Here is a 19,015-nt window from a genome sequence, read left to right as displayed (position 1 = left end):
TCCCCCCTCTGTCTCCCCATCCCCTCCACCGGCCCTTAGCAGCCATCACTCTACCTTCTGTCCCCGTGGATTTCCTGTCCTGGACGTCTCACATGAATGGAATCACATAACGCGTGGTGTTTCGTAACTGGCTTCTTTCACTTAGTATAATGTTCTCAAGGCTCATCCATGTTGTAGCAGGTAGCAGCGCTTCATTTTTTTATGGCCAGTAGTATTCCGTTTTATGGATAGAAAGCCCATTTTGTTTGTCTCCTCATCAGTTGACGGACATTTGGGTTGTTTGCACTTTAAGGTTCCCTTAGAGCAGCTCCACCCCTGATCTCCCTGCTTCTCTGCCTCTTACGTCCACGTTGTTCAAAGTAGGACCTCTACAATCCATTCTGTACCTGATTTTTTTTTTTTTTTTTACTTTGTAAAAAAAAAAGTGTCTTCAAAGATATATAGCCAAATAGAACTTTTTCATATTGTACATACGTGATTATTTCCTTCTTTTAGTGCTGTCTCATTTTCCCCCCTTTTTTCTTAGCTGTCTCTTCTTCCCACCACCCATAGTAGTGCCCCCCACTCAATAACGGCCTGGCATGTCTCCTCCTATCCTTTTCTGCACATTGTGTATCTAAATGTGTATATTCACACACATGTGCATACATAGAGCAGGTGTTTTATTTGATGGGGTCATTGTTTTACAGCAGTGAGACTGTCATACAGACTTTTCTGCATCTTCTTTGTCTCACCTTGCAAAAAGGCTTGAGAGTTAACTGGGGCATCTTTAATTTGGTCTTATTTTTTAATGGCCGCCTAACACTTCATGATGGACCCATGATGGACCCACAAATAGACCCAGCCATGCCTCTGGTCTTGTTTCCAGTTTTGCTGCTACCAACACGGGGATCCTTCTACAGCACAGGTCTGCCCCCGGCGGGCAGCTCCTGATCCTGGAAACAGTGGCATCAAAGTTGAGTGCCGTGTCCACCAACAGCTCAGGTCCCTGCCCACCTCCCCGTTCCGTCCCGGACTGAACTACTGAACGTGCCAGGTTCTCTTTCCACCTCTTGGCTTTGGTTTGTGCTGTGTTCTCTGTGTGGAATGTCCCTTCCCCTCCAGCAGTGAGTAGGAGTTGTGAGAGCCCAAACTCTGGGTCAGACCTGGGTTCAAATTCACGTGACACCCATACCCCCTCAGTACTTTTCTTTGTCCCGTGTTCCCAAGGAACGTAGCTTTAATTTTTAATACGGTTCTATAGTAGGCCATCTACTATATAAGTAGTGATGTTTGGCATACCTGTCACCCTCCTAAATTTCAGGGTCCTTGGAAACAATCAGCCCTGTGAGGCTATGCAAGTGAGGGTCAGAGGGTATAAGGGAAATCTCTGTACCTTCCTCTCAATTTTGCTGTGAACCTAAAACTACTCTTTAAAAACATTAGTCTTAAAAAAAAAAAGCTGTGGAGACAGTAAAAAGATTAGTGGTTGCCAGCTGTTGGGGAGAGGTAGAAGTGAATAGATGAAGCACAGGATTTTTAGGGCAGCAAAAACACTCTGTGCAATGCTCTGATGATGGACACATGTCATTACATAGTCATCAAAACCCATAGAATGTGCAGCACCAAGAGTGAACCCTGACGTCAGATATGCACTTGGGGTGATTAGGATGTGTCATGTGGGTTCATCAGTTGTAATGAATGTACTACTCTGGTGAGGGGTTTTGATATAAGACAAAAAAGAATCCAGCCCCCGCCTTTTTGTTTCCCCCGCAAGCATGAATCACAAAACCTTGGCGCATAGTAGGTGTTTAATCATTTATATTCAGTAAACGGATCAAGACCAGACTCCTGGGACCATAATTGCCCCGGTTTATGGCTGTTACTTCCCCAAATCCTCCCTTGCTGTCGGCCATCAAACTTCACAGTTAGGACACTGCCGGCAGTCTTGGGAGGGAGGACCTCCAGTTCTGGAAAACGAGTTACCCGTACAGACTGGCTGGAGTGCATTAGGTGACGTTTTGAAAGGCCACATGCTTTGAGCTGTGACTTGTCCACCCTCCAGCTGTGTCATCTTTGAACATTAAATTCACCAGAAGGAAAGGGAAGTTGAGACCCACCAATGGAAATACAGGTCTACTCCCCTCGTGATTGCCCTGTGTGTTGCCCAGGGCGACAATCTGCGAACAGATCCCCCTTCCCCCGGTTAAATTTCTGCGAAGGGGCAGAAGCACAATCACAATGGGAGCCTGGAAAGAGTGACCACTCCTGGTGGCTCCCTCCCACCCTCCCTCCCCTCCCCAGGCTGTATGAAATCCTACAACCACACCACACTAATTAGCCCGAGAATGGAAGGGGTTGTCATGGCGACCGAGCACTTTTTAAAGCACAGGAATGGTGTTCATTATTGTTCAGTGTCTTTAGCTGTGGCGAAAAGGTCAGTGTGGCAGTTGTTTTCCATATGAATTTTGGCCTGAGAGCCAAACCGAAGGTGGAATGTTCCTCGGAGGGACTGAAAGATGGTAAGTGCGACTGCACTTTTTGGATGGGGTGTCCCTTTAGTAATATTTTTCAGAGTGTTTTAATAACTAGTGCCAAACTAAGGAATTGTACGGACTTCATTATGTAGAGATTGAAAGAAAAGGAGCAAGGAAAAAAGTATGGGTCAGGAACAGTGAAAGTTTGAGAGAGATTTAGAGAGTTTTTTTTTTTTAATTAACAAGTCTTTGAGCATCAAATGATTAGATATGAAATTCGTAGGTTTCTCTATGAATTAAAGTTAACTAAGTCTGATGACTTATTCAGTGTTTGTTTTATATTAGCTCTCTACTGGTCGTTGTGGATTGCTACTGTTCAGATTATATTCCCAAATAAATCTAACAGAAGCATTTTAACCAAATACCCTCAGAACAGTTGCCTCTCTCTGTGTTTCAATCCGAAGATAAGGTAAAGGAGTTATCAAAGCTAATTTTTTCATGCTTTTATTTTACTCTTTCTCGTCTAGGGATATTTGAAATAATTAAGACCAGAAACCAGTGAGCCCCAGTTCTTTGGATATTCGCCCTTATTTATTGGCTAGACTCCGGTAGAATACTGCTGAGTAGAGACATCTGACCCCAGTGTTTGTAGGAGAAATTAAATATGAGACAAGTCATCCTGCTGGATATGATGGCAGCTTTTCCATCAAACGCTGCAAGGGAGATTTGCAGAGCATTCTTCAGATTTATTTTTTTGCTAGCTTGGAAAGCGTACAGAATAACATGGCTTTCAGCCTGATTTTGTGTTAATGACTGGCTGTGTTTTTAAGGCTCGCAAATTTAAGCCACTTACCGTCTTTGCACTTTTTAACAATGTACTTGTGTTCCATGGCACTATTTTTCAGTCATTTTGTACACAGTTGTGTAAGATAAGAAAATACGAATTAATTAAAGGGAAATGGGGTGTTTGGATTAAAAAACAAATCACTGCCCAAAAAGCTGTGAGTGGGAAATGGCATACTTTTGGGCTTTACCCTGAAAGACCATTGTCCTGTCAGCAACACCAGTTTGTTTGGCAACTGAACAGATAAGAGAATATGGTTCAGAATGTTAAGTCTTGGCTTGATTTCCTCTGTCTTTTGTTTGTATGTTCTGGGATTAATTTATTTAGTGATCATAGCATGGAGCTCGATAAATGGGGTATCTGACTAGAAATTGAGGAAATTAATTTTTTTTTCATTTTTGTCTGTTTTCTCCACGTACAAACTCTCCTTTTCCTCCCCAGCCCCTAACCCCTCCCCCAGCCCTCACTGGGTCACTGCATTTTTCAACTAAAAAAATGCCTGGAAATTGAATTTTAAAAAGTAAATAAAGTGATATTTGCATGACACTTAAGATTCTTTGGAAAACGTAGCATTAAAAATGGTGGTCCGTTTATGATATTTGTAAAGTAATTAGAAATTTGAACCTGGATATTAATATCAATGAATTATTGGTATCTTTTAAGATATGATAGTGTTGTGGTTCTATTTAAAAAATGATACTGGAACACTTCCCTGGCGATCCAGTGGTCCACACTTCCACTGCAGGGGGCACAGTTTCCATCCCTGGTCAGGGAACTGATCCCGCATGCCACAAAGCACGGCCAAAAAATAAAAAAATAAAAGTGATACTGATATATTTACAAATGAGAGTGTACTATCTGGGACTTGCTTCAAAAAAAATCCAAGGCCAGGGAGTACGTGGGCTAAGGATGGGGGGTAGGATTGACACGGGCGCTGGCTGTTGCAGCTAGGCTGTGGGTATGTGGGGTGGGGTTTGTTTTCTGTACATTTGTGTAGGTTCAAAATGTGTGTGTGTAAAACCATGGGGGGGAGGGCGGTCTTCTTAACGTCATCCTCTCACCTCTTGGCATGTTTTAGATGCCCGACCAGTTTGACCAGGCAGTTGTGGTCAACCAGCTGCGGTACTCCGGGATGCTGGAGACGGTCAGGATCCGGAAAGCTGGGTATGCCGTCCGAAGACCCTTCCAGGATTTTTACAAAAGGCAAGACGGAGCTGCAGAGACCCTCTTTCTTTGCAGAGGGGTTGGGGACAGGATTTTAGCACAAGGTGACGCTGGGCATTCTTCGTTTGCAGGTATAAGGTGCTGGCGAGGAACGTGGCTCTGCCCGAGGACGTGAGGGGCAAGTGCACGGCCCTGCTGCAGCTCTATGACACCTCCAACAGCGAGTGGCAGCTGGGGAAGACGAAGGTAAAATTTCAGAGAAAGAACGACCGTCCCATCAACCCCCTGAGAGATGTTTGAGTTTGGTGTTCTGTGATGACTACTAACCAACTGTTTTTCCAATGTCGGGAAGATACCCATCGTATCGTGCCAGCCATATTCTTTGTCCTCCCAACGTGAATCTTTTTTCTGAAGTCCTTGACTTTACAGGGACTCTGTTCTTGGGGACACATTGAAGCATCGGATCCTAAGTGCGTGTGTTTTCATTCAGTCAGTCAACAAATGTTGGCTGATGGGCAACTCAGTGCCAGGGAAGAACTGGGCAGCCTCTGGCATCTAAGAAGTGAGACCCCAGACCCTTCTAACTTTGCATTATTAGAATAGAATACTGAATGTTCTCCCTGCACCACAGGAGCTGTTGTGTGGGAGACCAGCAAGTAGTCCGAAATCCATTTTTTTAAACATGCAGGTGTGACTGAGGCCTTTACCCCTGAGCTGAGTGATAAGCAGTCTGGCCTCAACAGCAAAAATTAGCCATAAAATTGGCAGTATGACCTCTTCTCCCTGTATCAGGAACTTCCAGAACCCTCATTTGGGGTTCCATTCTCCTTCTGCCACCCACCTCCAGGGTCTTATCACACAGGAGAGGCAGAAATGCAGGCAGCTGGGGGTCGGCCTTTGAGTGTATGGTTGTCTTCAAAAGTAAGAGGTGTTCCTCAAGCCTCATCCTCCTGACTCTACAAGTAGGAATGCAGCATCAGAGAAATATTTTAAAGATTCTGCTCAGATTATGTTTTTAACCTAGGAGTTTCTTTGTTTAAAAAAAAGAAAGAGGAGGAAGAGGGAAAGAGAGACACATATCTTGCAGTTTGACTGTCTTCATCTCAGAGCTTCTCTGATAAAATACCATAGACAGGGTGGCTTAAGCACAGACATTTATTTCACACAGTTCTGGAGGCTGGAATTCTGAGATCAGGGTGCCAGCATGGTCAGGTTCTGGTGAAGCTCTCCTTCCTGGTTTACAGACAGCTGCCTTCTTACTGTGTCCTGACACGGTGGAGAGTGAGTTCTGGTCTCTCTTCCTCCTCTTATAAGGGCACTAATCCTATCATGGGGCCCCACCCTCCTAAACGTAATTACTTCCTAAAGGCCTGACTTTCAAATACCGTCACATTGGGGGTTAGGGCTGCAGCATAAGAATTGGGGTTGGGGGGGTGGCAAACATTCAGTCTATAACATTGATGTGAGATTAATGACAAGTATTTAGGCATCACCTGGAGGCCATTTAGCAAAGGAAAGTGTATAATGAACATACTCTTCTGCTCTTGAAGGATTTCAGCTGGCCAGGGATTTAAGATGCAAACATCTAACAAGGTAGAGATGGCATGCAGAGGTATTGTATTAGTAATCTATTGCTGTGTAACAGACAACCATAAACTTAGCAGCTTTAACAACACACACCAATTACTTCATGGTATCTATGGGTCAGGGGTCCAGGCACAGCTTAGCTGGTCCTCTGTCAGGGTCTCAGAGTGTCAGCTGGGGCTACATTCCCTTCTGGAGCTTGGAGTCCTCTTCCAAGCTCACGTGGCTCTAGAATGCCATTCTTTGCAGTTGTAGGACTGAGGCTGCAGTCCCACTGGACCCTCTTTTCCTGCTGGCTGCCCCCTGGGGCCACTCTCAGCTTCTAGAGGTCCCCCCACAGTTTCTAACCACCTGACCCCTCTCCCAGGCCCTCCCACTTCTTCAGGGCCAGCAGGAGACGCTTCTGCTCCAGTCTCCTAAGGTGGAGTCTTATATAATGTAACATATCCATAAGAGTGATATCCCATCACCTTTGCCATGTTCTAGAACAAAGTCACAGGTTCCACCCACACTAATAGGATTAAACAAGGGCGTAACTCATTGGGGGTCACTTTGGGGTGTGTCCTCCCAGGTTTATAGGTCTCTTTACCTGGAATTCTCCACCCTCCCCTCCACCCCGTTTAGCCAACTCATCCTTCAAGTCTCTGCTTAGATGCAGGCTTTGACAGGAATCCTTTTTGACATTCTTCATTGCACCCTGCACCAAAACTCACCCCTAAACTGGGCTAAGCCCCCTCCTCTGTCATTGACATCTTTCTGTTTTCTACCCTGTTATAACACTTAACATGCTGTCATGTTGTCTTGGTATTGCCTGGTGACTTGTCTACAATCACCCAATAGAGAATGTAGAGTTCATTGTTCATTCTTCTACACAACACAATGCACGTAGTAGGAGTTCACATAGTAGGAGCTCAGTCAGTGTCCGTTAAATGCTAAAAAACTATAAAGTGATGGCACAAAATTGTTGTATGTTGAGTCACTCAAAGAACTTTCTAAAGAAGTTGGTTCAAGTGGAGCTCTTGGCAGTATAATATAGTCTGCTCTGATTTTTTTAATTAAAAAGGTATTACATTCTCTGTAAACTGATATCCTCCTCCTGTCTCACTGCCTTATACCATGGAATAACATCAAAGATTATTGACTCACCCAGCCAATACCGGTCTCTTTTCTGAGCTTTGAAAAATCAATCCAACTTCATTTACAATTTACGATGGAAATCAGGCCCCAGCAAGACTTAGAACTGGGTGTAGCACAGGGACACGGAGACATAAAGACATGGGCATTGCCCCCAGTTTACTAAGTTGCTGGGAGATAAGTCATCCCATACAACTGATAAATTATGCAGTGTGATCTCTTGAAGGAATAAGGACACAGCTCCAGGAGAGAGCTCACTGTGAATTGACATGATCAGAAGAGTATTCAAGAAAAGGAAATGTTTAAAGAGGAGTTAAATTTTAATTGGTGACACACTGGAAGTAGGAGTAGGATGGAAGCTTATCATTTCACATAAATATTAGGAAGTAAATGGAAACATGAGAGCATTTAAATTGTATCCACTAAATAGCCCTGACCTTGACCAACATTTGACTTAATTATACACTTAATTATACTCTAGTAGTGTTTCAGTCAGTGTTGCCGCCAGAGGTCTTTGCATTTAAAACCTTGAACCTCTAACAAATATCTAAATCTTCTGGTAAAGAAGTTTCTGTCAACACTTACATGACAGAGGGAAATGTGGGCAGCGCTGTAGTCAGCAAATTAAACATGGCGCCAGGTCTGAATTCACTGGCTTAAAACACATCTGGTCTTTGGAAGGCAAGGATTCTTATCTGCTGGGGAAGCATCCCTAAAGAAGCCAGGAGGCCTGTCCAAGCCTCTGGAACAGCCCGAGCAGGAGATCCTGCCGTACGTCCCTGCTGAGAAGCCAAGTTTAGGGAGACGGAGGTGAACAGCTGCTCCCCTCTTTTTTCCTGGTTTTGACTTTTCCCTCTGCCTTGTGACTCTGGCACGTTTTACTTTTCTGGTCCGTGGACTACATTGCCAGACCTTATTTCTTCTCTGGCAATAAAGCCTGCAAGAGGTATTCTATAAAGACATTTTACTGGAATAATCCATAGGCTCTTGAGCTATGTAAGCAAACGATAGGAAAAGCCATGAGAAACTATTCGTATTGGATATTGAGTCAAGGTCAGCCGAGCAGCCCCCTGAGCGCGCACTGCCCCTTCCTAAGCTGCTTGATGATGCCTGACGAGGCCGGCGCCTCCGCTCACAGCAGCTGGATCCTGCTGACTCGATCTTGGCCGCATCCTGGGGACATGGCAACGTGGCAGCGGACGCCACTGGGCTGGAAGAACTGGCGTCACTTTCTGTGTGTTGTTGCATAAATTCAGGGTGGATGTTCTTAATGAAGCCAAGTTAGGTCTCTAAAGCATTTTACTCCGTTTGCCCTTCGGGTTATGGAAAGAATCTATTGATAGATAAAGATGTGGAAGTAAATCTAATAGGCAGAGCATAGAGCTCTCTTTGATGGGCGTGAAACTAAGGCAGGTATTTCTCTGACTCGTGATTCCAACCAAGACAGTCCCTAGACTTCTGATAAGGTGTGAGACGCTCTTTCCTTCATAAAGTTTCCTATTTGTTCATCTGATGAATGTACTGCTCGTTGGCATCGATGCTTTTGTTTTATGATGTCACCACCACCATCACCACTCTTGTTCAAGATTTGACTTCATTGCTTTTTCTTTTAAACACTAACCAGAGCAACAGCGTTAGACTAAGATCCTTAATATCAAAAAATCGTCTCAAAGAGAAGTTTAAATATTTCTTTGAAGTCCAGTCTTGATGAAAACTGCTTCATATTTCTGAAAACTTTTTCTCATTGCTGAACTAACAAGCTTTATGCTCGTAGCTGATGTTTCTTACATTAAACTTTTTTTTTTTTTTTGCTCAAGATGCAGTCTCTTTATGCATCAACAGAGCATATTAATTGCAATTATAGGAAGAGCATTGTATGAAAAGCTTTTCTGAGAGAATTATTTGGTGGGAGAGTTTTACAAATGCTCAGGAACCCACAGCGGGAGTAGGTAAGGCTTCTGTGAGTCACATGATGGTGGGATTCTTTATTTGCTTTTTTGCCCAAATGTCTTGGAAGAGCCAGAGCAGAGAATCTGGAAAAATGTGCCCTCAAGAGGACAGAATGCATCATCCTAGGCCAGAATGACTCACTGGAGCATAAACTGAGAAGTCGTGAGTGAGGGAGTGTGTCGTTTAACCACCCCCCGACCAGTGCCTCCAGGTGACCATTAATAGAAAAGCATAAAAAAAATTGTTTGTTTTTAGGAGATAATTCCAAACTTCCTTATGCATCACATTGGAAATTACAGAATTAAAAGCTACCATGATTGAGGGAGGGAGGGTCTCAGTATTTTCATACCTTTTCAAATATTAGGAATTCTGATACAAATGCCAATTACCAGACACACTTAGGCTTATATAAATGGTAAGCATAGGATTGAGGTGCCCACGGGCAGAAACAGGCCAGCAAATAGTTACAATCTCTTTGTCCCGATTCTGTTGATAGTTTTCTTGCCATGGCTGAACCGAGATAACTTAAATGATTCAGTTCTAATTGCAAACAGTTTATAGAATTACATTCTTAAATGTCAATTTTTTATGTGCATTATTTTTGAGGCCAAGATGCTTTGATCGTAATCATTTGACAGGCATGAAGGGAGAGTTTCCACGTGATGGCAAAGTAACATTTTACAAATTTCTTGGATTTTTTTCCCCCCTCCCTTTCTTTCTTTTGTCCTTTCTTCTTCTTCTTCTCTTCCTCCCCCTCCTCCCCTTCCCCCTCCTCCCCCTCCCCCTTCCCCCCTCCTCCTCCCCTCCTCCCCCTCCCCCTTCCCCCCTCCTCCTCCCCTTCCCCTTCCCCCCTCCTCCTCCCCCTCCCCCTCCTCCCCCTCTTCCCCCCTTCCCCCCCTCCTTCTCCTTTTTAATGTAGCAAGTCTCTCTAGATATCTTCTTAGACTTAATGTAGGACTGGTGCTGGTCCATGAACTATTTGTCCCAGCCCACAGTGAGATAAGTATTTATAAACTTGATGGCAATTTCACAGTCATCTTATGCCTGTTGAACTAATAATAACTGAGAAAACAGGACTTGGATTTTATATACTCCTTTGGTTTTTGCTTTCCAGTAATACATTGTTTACTATATTTTACAAAGGTCTTAGTCTGTGGCAGATGGGAAGTTTAAAAAAAAAAAAAAGAAATCCTTTCCCACCAGGAATTTGAGATTCCCTGTGCTGGACAGCATGGCCGTTTGTGTTTGGAGCAAATCAGAGAAAGAAGAAAGCCTTACCCACCAAAGACACAGCTGACTCAGAAACGCCTTACCTGTACCTGGCACATTCTGTGGACGTGACATGTTGCTCTCTCCTGGGCAGGTCTTCCTTCGCGAGTCCTTGGAGCAGAAACTGGAGAAGCGGCGGGAGGAGGAGGTGACGCGGGCGGCCATGGTGATTCGGGCCCACGTCTTGGGCTACTTGGCACGGTAAGAAGTGCGTGGACGGGAGGGGGCATCCCCCGTGTGCGTCACCAGGTGGGGTGGCCCTGGCCATATGCTTTCATTTAAAATAGACCTGGATGGGTTCGGGTCAGGACCAGGCTAAGGAGAGTCCCAGGGCAGTGCTCGTAACTAGCAATGCCAGCACCTAGTTAGCTTGACCTGGGCAGGAAATGGGAAAAGGGGCTCCTGATGTCACAGAGCAGCGACATCAGGGGACGGGGCGACATATTTAAACATCTCCCTAGTTCCTCTGGGTCACATACTGAAGCCACAGGCAGCTCGCCTGTTGACTTTGGTGTCATCCCATTGGGTCCACAGTGGCCCCCTCTCCAGGGTTTGCCGAATGAGGCAGGTTCTTTTCCTGTGCATCTGAGTTCTGTCCCCCTCTGCGGACCTGCGGGCCCCCCGAACCCTTGCTTGTCACAGTACGTTACATGTTCTCAAGTACACAGCCGTCCTGCTGTGGCACATCCTTTTCTTTTTTCCTCATAAGGACAGGAAAATATATCACATCTCCTGGTTCTGTTTACAACCCAACTTCCTGCCAGGACTTTCCAAAGTCAGTATTAGGAGTGATGTGTTTATTTAGCCAACATGATGATAGGGTCTTGCTTGAGTTTCGTTTGTTGTTATTCTTTTGTTTTTCTTCTGTTTTGTTTTGCCCACAAGGGCCTCCTTGTCAGCTCCCTATGATGAGTCTCTATTATGAGCGGATCAGCCCCAAACGAGGTCCTGCTCTCTTGTCTTGTAACATTAACGTAAACTCACGTAAAGAGCTCGAAGCCTCATTACCTCCACAGTTATTCTGTTGTGCTGTTTCTCTTCTCATTTTCAGAAAGCAATACAAGAAGGTCCTTTATTGTGTAGTGATTATACAGAAGAATTACAGAGCATTTCTTCTGAGGAGGAGATTTTTGCACCTGAAAAAAGCAGCCGTGGTTTTCCAGAAGCAACTCCGAGGTCAGATTGCCCGGAGAGTTTACAGACAGCTGCTGGCAGAGAAACGGGCAGAGGAGGAAAAGAGGAAACGGGCAGAGGAAGAAAAGAGGAAACGGGAGGAGGAGGAAAGGTAATGGGACCTTTCTTGGCTTGGATGAAACAGACAGGAGGACACCTTTGGAGTTTTTCTGCTCTATATCCAGCCTCGCAGCAGGAATTCCCAGTGGATGCGATGGAACCTGCTGTTTGAAACAATAACTCTTGGTGGCTCAGATAAAATTCCTTAGCAGCGTTGAAGACCCAGTTTTGTGGTATTTTTATTCATGCAAAGAATAAGTATATTGCCAAAGGAAGAGACCCTATCCATCCTTCACAGTTCTAAGTTGTCTTTCGCAAAGCTTCTGTTAAAAAGTTCGCTCTCTGAAAAGTGGGTCTCGGATTTTTTTCATTGCTTTCGTTTATTTTCACTGTCTTTTTTTCTTGACTATTTTCAGAGAAAGAGAGAGGGAACGAAGAGAAGCTGAGCTCCGCGCCCAACAGGTGAAGAATGCCGTGACAACATGACATCTTGTCTGTTACCTTCCCAGTTCAAACACTTTGCCTCAATGATTTGAAACTAAAGTAAAGATGTAGGGAGAAGGATTCAAAGCTAAAATAAATATACAGGAGGAAGAATTTTAGAGGAGATGTTTATGCTGCAATATCTAACCCATTACTGTTGGGTAAAAATGTGTGAATGTCTTAAGATTTCAGTGTGAATCACGACAGCATGATAGCTCTAGACCAGTATAATCACTATATTAGTTTGCTCGGGCTGCTATAACATAAGTGCCACAGCCTGGGCAGATTAAATAACAGAAATTGATTGTCTCACAGTTCTGGAAGCTAAAGGTCCAAGATCAAGGTGTTGGCAGGGTTGGTTTCTTCAGAAGCCTCTCTCTGTAACTTGCAGATCGCTGCTGTGTCCTCACGTGGCCTTGCACCTGTGTACCTGCTTCCCCGGTGCCCCGTGTGTGTGTCCCCCAATCCCCTCCTCTTTATAAGGACACCAGTCAGTGGGGTTAGAGCCCTGCCTCACGGCTTCACTGTAACTTAATCACCCAGGAGGAGGCAGCGAGGACGCAGCGGGCACAGGTAGCCTTGCAGAAGCGTCGGAGGGAGGCCGAGCTGAGCCGGGAGCTGGAGAAGCAGAAGGAGAACAGGCAGGTGGAGGAGATCCTGCGCCTGGAGAAGGAAATCGAGGACCTGCAGCGCATGAAGGAGAGGCAGGAGCTGTCCCTGACCGAGGCCTCCCTGCAGAAGCTGCAGCAGCTGCGGGACGAGGAGCTGCGGCGGCTGGAGGACGAAGCCTGCCGCGCCGCCCAGGAGTTCCTGGAGTCGCTCAACTTCGACGAGATCGACGAGTGCGTCCGCAACATCGAGCGCTCCCTGTCGGTGGGCAGCGGGTCCGCGGGCGCGCCGGCCGACCTGGCCGAGGGTGCCTGCGGCGAGAAGCCCAGCTTCAACTTCAGCCAGCCCTACCCGGAGGAGGAGGTGGACGAGGGCTTCGAGGCCGACGACGATGCTTTCAAGGACTCGCCCAACCCCAGCGAGCACGGCCACTCGGACCAGCGCACCAGTGGCATCCGGACCAGCGACGAGTCCTCGGAGGAGGACCCCTACATGAACGACACCGTGGTGCCCACCAGCCCCGGCGCCGACAGCACCGTGCTGCTGGCCCCCTCGGAGCACGACTCCTCCTCCGGGGAGCCCACCTACTGCATGCCCCAGACCCCCGGGGGCCTGCCCTCCCCGGACGGCGACTACAGCTACGACCAGGACGACTACGAGGACGGGGCCGTCACCTCTGGCAGCAGCGTGACCTTCTCCAACTCGTACAGCAGCCAGTGGTCCCCAGACTACCGATGCTCCGTGGGCACCTACAACAGCTCGGGGGCCTACCGGTTCAGCTCGGAGGGGGCCCAGTCCTCGGTGAGTACCCACTGTCCTCCCGGGGCCCCGGCTTGCCCACACCGGGGTGGAAGTTGTCTGTCATCCGCGCCCCCGTTGCACCATCCCTTGGAGGAAGACATCCCCCCTAGAACGGGCCAGGATTCCAAAGCCAGGCTCTTAAGACTGGCCTTAAACCCCTTTCTCTTGCCAAAAGCAATCGTCGCATTAGTAAGTGGAACTTGGTGCCTGTTGGAGGTTGAACGCAAAACCCAGAACTGCCTCTTGCCCAAAGCCTAAGAAAACTGGCATTTTCGGTGGAGACTCTGGCTGTGTCTGTGCTGGCTTTGCAGCGGGTTGGGAAATGAGACCCGCCCTAAACTGGAACGAGACTTGCCGGGGGCACTTCAGAGACCTTTCCTGACGGTAGCTTCACCCGCCCACTGCAGGACGTTATGTATATTTTTCTGGTTGTAAGGGAGGAACCTTTAAGGGCTTAAACGTGCTCTTTCCAGCTTCTGGATTTATTTATAGTTTACTTTTATTTCTTCCCTTGACCATGCGTTAGATACTCCCTTGACTTTCTGAGGCTTGAAGATATTTTTATTTATTTGTTTGTTTATTTAAGAATATATTTTTTATTTTTAAAATTAATTTATTTATTTTTGGCTGTGTTGAGTCTTCGTTGCTGCACGCAGGCTTTCTCTAGTTGCGGCGAGCGGGGGCTACTCTTCGTTGCGGTGCACAGGCTTCTCATCGCGGTGGCTTCTCTTGTTGCGGAGCACGGGCTCTAGGTGCCCGGGCTTCGGTTGTTGTGGCACACAGGCTCAGTAGTTGTGGCTCACGGGCTCTAGAGTGCAGGCTCAGTAGTTGTGGCGCGCAGGCTTAGTTGCTCCGCAGCGTGTGGGATCTTCCCGAACCAGGGCTCGAACCCGTGTCCCGTACGTTGGCAGGGAGATTCTTACCCACTGCGCCACCAGGGCAGTCCTTGAAGATATTTTTAGCACAATAACTTAAAGGGAATTAACTCTTGGATGGTTTGATTAAAATTGTACACTTAAACAGCAGCGTTGTACTTTGAATACATAGCCTTGGGATTAAAATGTCTCATGTGTTACGTATCAAGTCAACTGACCGTTTGACACCAAAAGTCAGTATTTTGTAATTCTGAATTCTTTTGATGACCACACTCCGTTGCACTGTGACGAAGCAGCGTGTTGCTTCTTTGTCCGTTGTTTTTATTTTTTCAGTGTTGACCTGTGCTGGGCATTTCCTTAGCTTGTTTTCTGCCCTTTTTGCTCACTGTTGGCTCTCTCTCTCTCGGTCCAGTTTGAAGATAGCGAAGAGGACTTCGACTCTCGGTTTGACACGGACGATGAACTTTCATACCGGCGGGACTCTGTGTACAGCTGTGTCACGCTGCCGTACTTCCACAGCTTCCTGTACATGAAAGGTACGACCTGCAGCCACCCTGGTGCCTGGGTTAGGGGGTGAAGTGATGGGAAACTGAGGCTGAAGGAGGAGGGCTGAGAAAGTCATCCCACATAGCCCTTACCTGGTGTGAGGTCGTGTTAGGTGGATGGAGGATGCCGTGGTTGTGTGGTGTGGGTGACCCTAGCGGACCACGCGGCGTTAGGACAAAGGGTCTGCAACACTGTCACCGCGTTCAGTCCCTCTCTCCCTGTTGCCTCCATGTCTCTCTCATATCTGTGCTCTTCTCCTTCCTTCCTTCCCTCCCACATCTTTTCCTCTCTCTTTCTCACACATACATACAAACACACATGTATGCTGCTGGGGTTAGTGCAGCCCATTACCACGATGAAGCTGCATTCTTCCCTCCCACAGGAGTATTAGACACCCTTATACATGGGAAAGTAAAGATCTGAGAGAGGATCACCCCTGGCTTAAACTGCCTGCGACGCCTGCTGTCTATCCCCTGCTCATGATAAGAATTTTAATCGTATTTTTGCATTGCTGTTAAACTTCGAATGTACTGTGCTGAACCTTAATACTTGGGGACCTTGAAGCATCCTCCTTCTGGAAAAGTGCTTAATCAGGACCTCGTACCCATGCCTTATTCATGTTCTTGACCTTGACTTCCAAATCAGTGACAGGAATCGTGAGAAACCATAATCATCACCAATTTTTGGTAGGAGTTTTACACGGGTCATCTAAAGAGCGGATTGGTTTCTCACACGGCTCTCGACTCGATGAGGGGAAAGAGGCCAAATCTTGGGGATGGGGCAGAGATAACAAGATCCATTGTCCCCAGATGGTTCAAGTTTTTTATGTTTTCTCTGACCCTTCTCTTCACTTTCTTTTCTACTGCTATCTTTCTTTCTTCCCTTCTCCTTTTCTTCTTCTTCCCCCATGAAAACCTTTTTATTCTGGGTTCCCTTTCCCTGTTTCTTCTGTTCTTTGCCTTTGCTTCTCTCTTCCGTTGGCATATTTATCTTTTCTCATATCTCTTTTGCCCTCCTTAATATTATTTTCTCTTCTTCATGTATGTCTTTTCCTTTTCATTTGTTTTTTTGTTCTTCCCCATCTTCAGTGTCTCTCTAACTGCTAACATCATTCATTTGCTTTTCAAAGTTCTGCTGTTCTCAGCCTCAGATCCCCCAGGTGCTCACAGAAACCCCTCCAGGTTTATTTTTAGGGGAGAGCTTCCTATTGGCCAGAGTCACTGGTTGATGGAAATTCTTGTAGGAACGTTGGAATGAAAAAGATTGAGAAATTCTAACCGAATAATCGAGAGTTCATTGGATGAAGGAAAAAATGTAATCACAAATCAGAACCTAATAACCCAATAAGCATCTAATTGTAGCATTTTAAGATTTTCTCATGCATTTCTCAGAACAAATGAATATAAGCTTTTTATTATTCATATATTTTCCTCCCCCCTAATTAATCTAGTTCCCTAAGTTAGCTCAAAAATTCCCTGTAAATCACTCTTATTTATAATATATGGCACTCTTTTATTATATAACTGTCTGATTAAAACAAATAAGATTAGGAAAAAGTAAAGATACATTCAGAGCGCTAAAATCCCAAGATTAAAGCATTAAAAGCTCAAGAAGGTAAGCAAGTGAATTTGTGGCACACTCATCTCTTAATAAAACAAATTATTGTGTAACTGCATCACCACTTAATCTCTGATACATTACCATTTAATCTTTAATAAAGCCTTAAAGTTGTGACCAAAAGTTTCAAAGAAACCAATGATAAGGAAAATCTAACCAACCACCAGATTCTATTTTGTGAGCGTAGATGAGTTTGCACCAGCCTACTACTACTAAAGGTGTTTACAGTCACGAAACTAAGAGCGTTGATCAAATTCTCTAGGTGAGATATGAAGGGAACACCCGGAATTGGGGGTGGGGCAGGGCTGGGAGTGAGTCCCATCAATCACGTAAGAGCAGGAGAGTGACTGGTGGTGAGGGCTCTTGGGATGACTGCTGTAATCTGTATCTTTGAAACAGCTGTGAATAACCTTTATCATTCAAAGACGATAAGATAATAGGATAACTTTGTACTACAGTTTCCTCTTGGCTTGTTTTGAGAAACCTAGATTAAAGCCACACATCAAGAAGGAAGAAAAAACAGTTTCCTTCTGGTACTCCCTGGCAAGTTTGCTGTTTGTTAGGAAACAGCTCTGGCGCTTGGTGTGATCACAAAGGCTTCTCAGCTAGGTGAGCAGGAAATGCTGTAGATACAAGAAAGGGCAGCGGTCTGTAAAAGCCGGCGAAGCAAGTGCGCCTTGCACTGCAAAGAGAAACCAGTGTTGTCTTTGCGTCTTTCGTTCCACTGTGAAGTTGAGATCTGTAATCATTGAAGCAACCACTGAAAAAATTAATCTTAGAAGGTCTGTTTTAAATTTATTTCTAATCTGTAAAAGGAAAGCATTTTCTTTATACTTACTTTTAGTATCCACGTTTAAATGTTCTTTATTTTTATTATTGGCTGATCAAAAAAATAACTTGTGGACACTTGATAACTACTGAAGTAGATGCAGTATTTATTCTTCAGTGGGTTCGCTGAAGCAGATTTTTGAATCATGGTTGTAAGATGTCACTCTTTGAGCATCCTTGGGGAATCTAGAGTACTAAAATAAAATTATCCTGCTAGAAGAGTATTAGAAATATATTCTGTATAGAAATAATGTCTGTATATCCTTGTCTAATTTGTCTCAACCAAAAAAAGTTTTCCACTAAATAAATTACAGCTAAATTCTCATTTTTAAGGTACTGTCACAGCTTGGTTTGGAGTCTTACTTTGTTTCATATTCTAAATTTTATACCTTATACATAGAAGCCATTTTCAGATGATAATGCTTTTCTTTTCCGATGTAGATTAGGGTTTATTGCTAAACTTTGGAGTCACTGATAAATTTTGTTCCTCACACTGACTAAACAAGGAAGGAATGTGTCAACTTTGACACATTTTAAGCTAATTTCCCCTTCCTGGGGTGTTTGGACAGAAGCATGATCCATCCATATGGAAGTGGTTCTCCCCCGACTCCCGTCCGTGGTCCTGCCTCAGCCCGGGGTTAGAGTATCAGCCCCTGACTGGTCTTGCTGTTAAGCTCTTCACCAGGATTTCTCAGCTAAGTGAGTAGGAGCTGCTTTGGAAAAAAGGAAGGGTTCTTGTGTAATCCAACCAAGCCAGTGTGACACCTGCCCAGTGCCCCCTGAACACGACCCAGCAGTGCGATCAACCATCATCGGGGGGTGTCTGAGGGCGGGTCATTTGGTGCAAAGTTAAGGATGGGCTGGACCTTAAGACCTAGTGATCTTATGATCCAATATGACGGATTTTCTTAAACCCCTTCCTACCCAACCGTGGGGAGACAGGTGGCCTCATGAACACCTGGAAACGCCGCTGGTGCGTCCTCAAGGACGAAACCTTCCTGTGGTTCCGCTCCAAGCAGGAGGCGCTCAAGCAAGGCTGGCTGCACAAGAAGGGTGGCGGCTCCTCCACGCTGTCCAGGAGAAACTGGAAGAAGCGCTGGTTCGTCCTCCGCCAGGCCAAGCTGATGTACTTTGAGAATGACAGCGAGGAGAAGCTCAAGGGCACCGTGGAAGTCCGGACAGCCAAGTATGTTGATGCGCCCTGGCCAGGGCTGCTGACCGGGGCTCGGGGCTGCTTCATCAGTTAAGTCCCTGCCTACGAGCTGTCTGGGGCAAGTTCTTTGAAGCAGTAGATTGTAAGAGGTACTCGGTGAGTCCTCATCCTTCCTTTCAGTGGGTTGAATTATTAGGAAATCAGGGAAATAAAACTCCGTCTGTGAAATTCACTTTTTGTGAATTTTCAGACATTCAGCTCTGGGTTATAAGATGCTAGTTGGACATAAAACTAGTTCTTCGGAAATGTCATTGGCGGTACCCAGGAATCGTGGTGTGGATATTGAGCCATTGGCTGAGCATCTTTTGTCATCCTTTTACGGGTCAATCTATCACTTTTAATTCTTCTCCAAGCCCAGCTGTAGCCAACAGATGGCTAAATTGGGAGCAGACAGCCAGTCGGGAGGTGT

The 19,015-nt window shown here is 45.6% G+C and overlaps 1 protein-coding gene across 1 annotated transcript in view; it reads left to right on the top strand.

The window, feature by feature from the left end:
• The window catches only part of MYO10 (myosin X), a 214,324-nt gene that overhangs the window by 173,413 nt on the left and 21,896 nt on the right, over positions 1-19,015 (top strand). The window contains exons 20-27 of the mRNA XM_059916137.1: positions 4,379-4,503; positions 4,596-4,710; positions 10,496-10,602; positions 11,453-11,686; positions 12,051-12,096; positions 12,661-13,527; positions 14,815-14,938; positions 18,336-18,579. Coding sequence (XP_059772120.1) covers positions 4,379-4,503; positions 4,596-4,710; positions 10,496-10,602; positions 11,453-11,686; positions 12,051-12,096; positions 12,661-13,527; positions 14,815-14,938; positions 18,336-18,579 — 1,862 coding nt within the window. The remainder of the gene's footprint in view (positions 1-4,378; positions 4,504-4,595; positions 4,711-10,495; positions 10,603-11,452; positions 11,687-12,050; positions 12,097-12,660; positions 13,528-14,814; positions 14,939-18,335; positions 18,580-19,015) is intronic.

Source organism: Balaenoptera ricei, chromosome 3, assembly GCF_028023285.1.
Source record: "Balaenoptera ricei isolate mBalRic1 chromosome 3, mBalRic1.hap2, whole genome shotgun sequence".
In the NCBI taxonomy this organism is placed as follows: Eukaryota; Metazoa; Chordata; class Mammalia; order Artiodactyla; family Balaenopteridae; genus Balaenoptera; species Balaenoptera ricei.
This window is presented reverse-complemented; position numbering and strand designations above follow the sequence as displayed.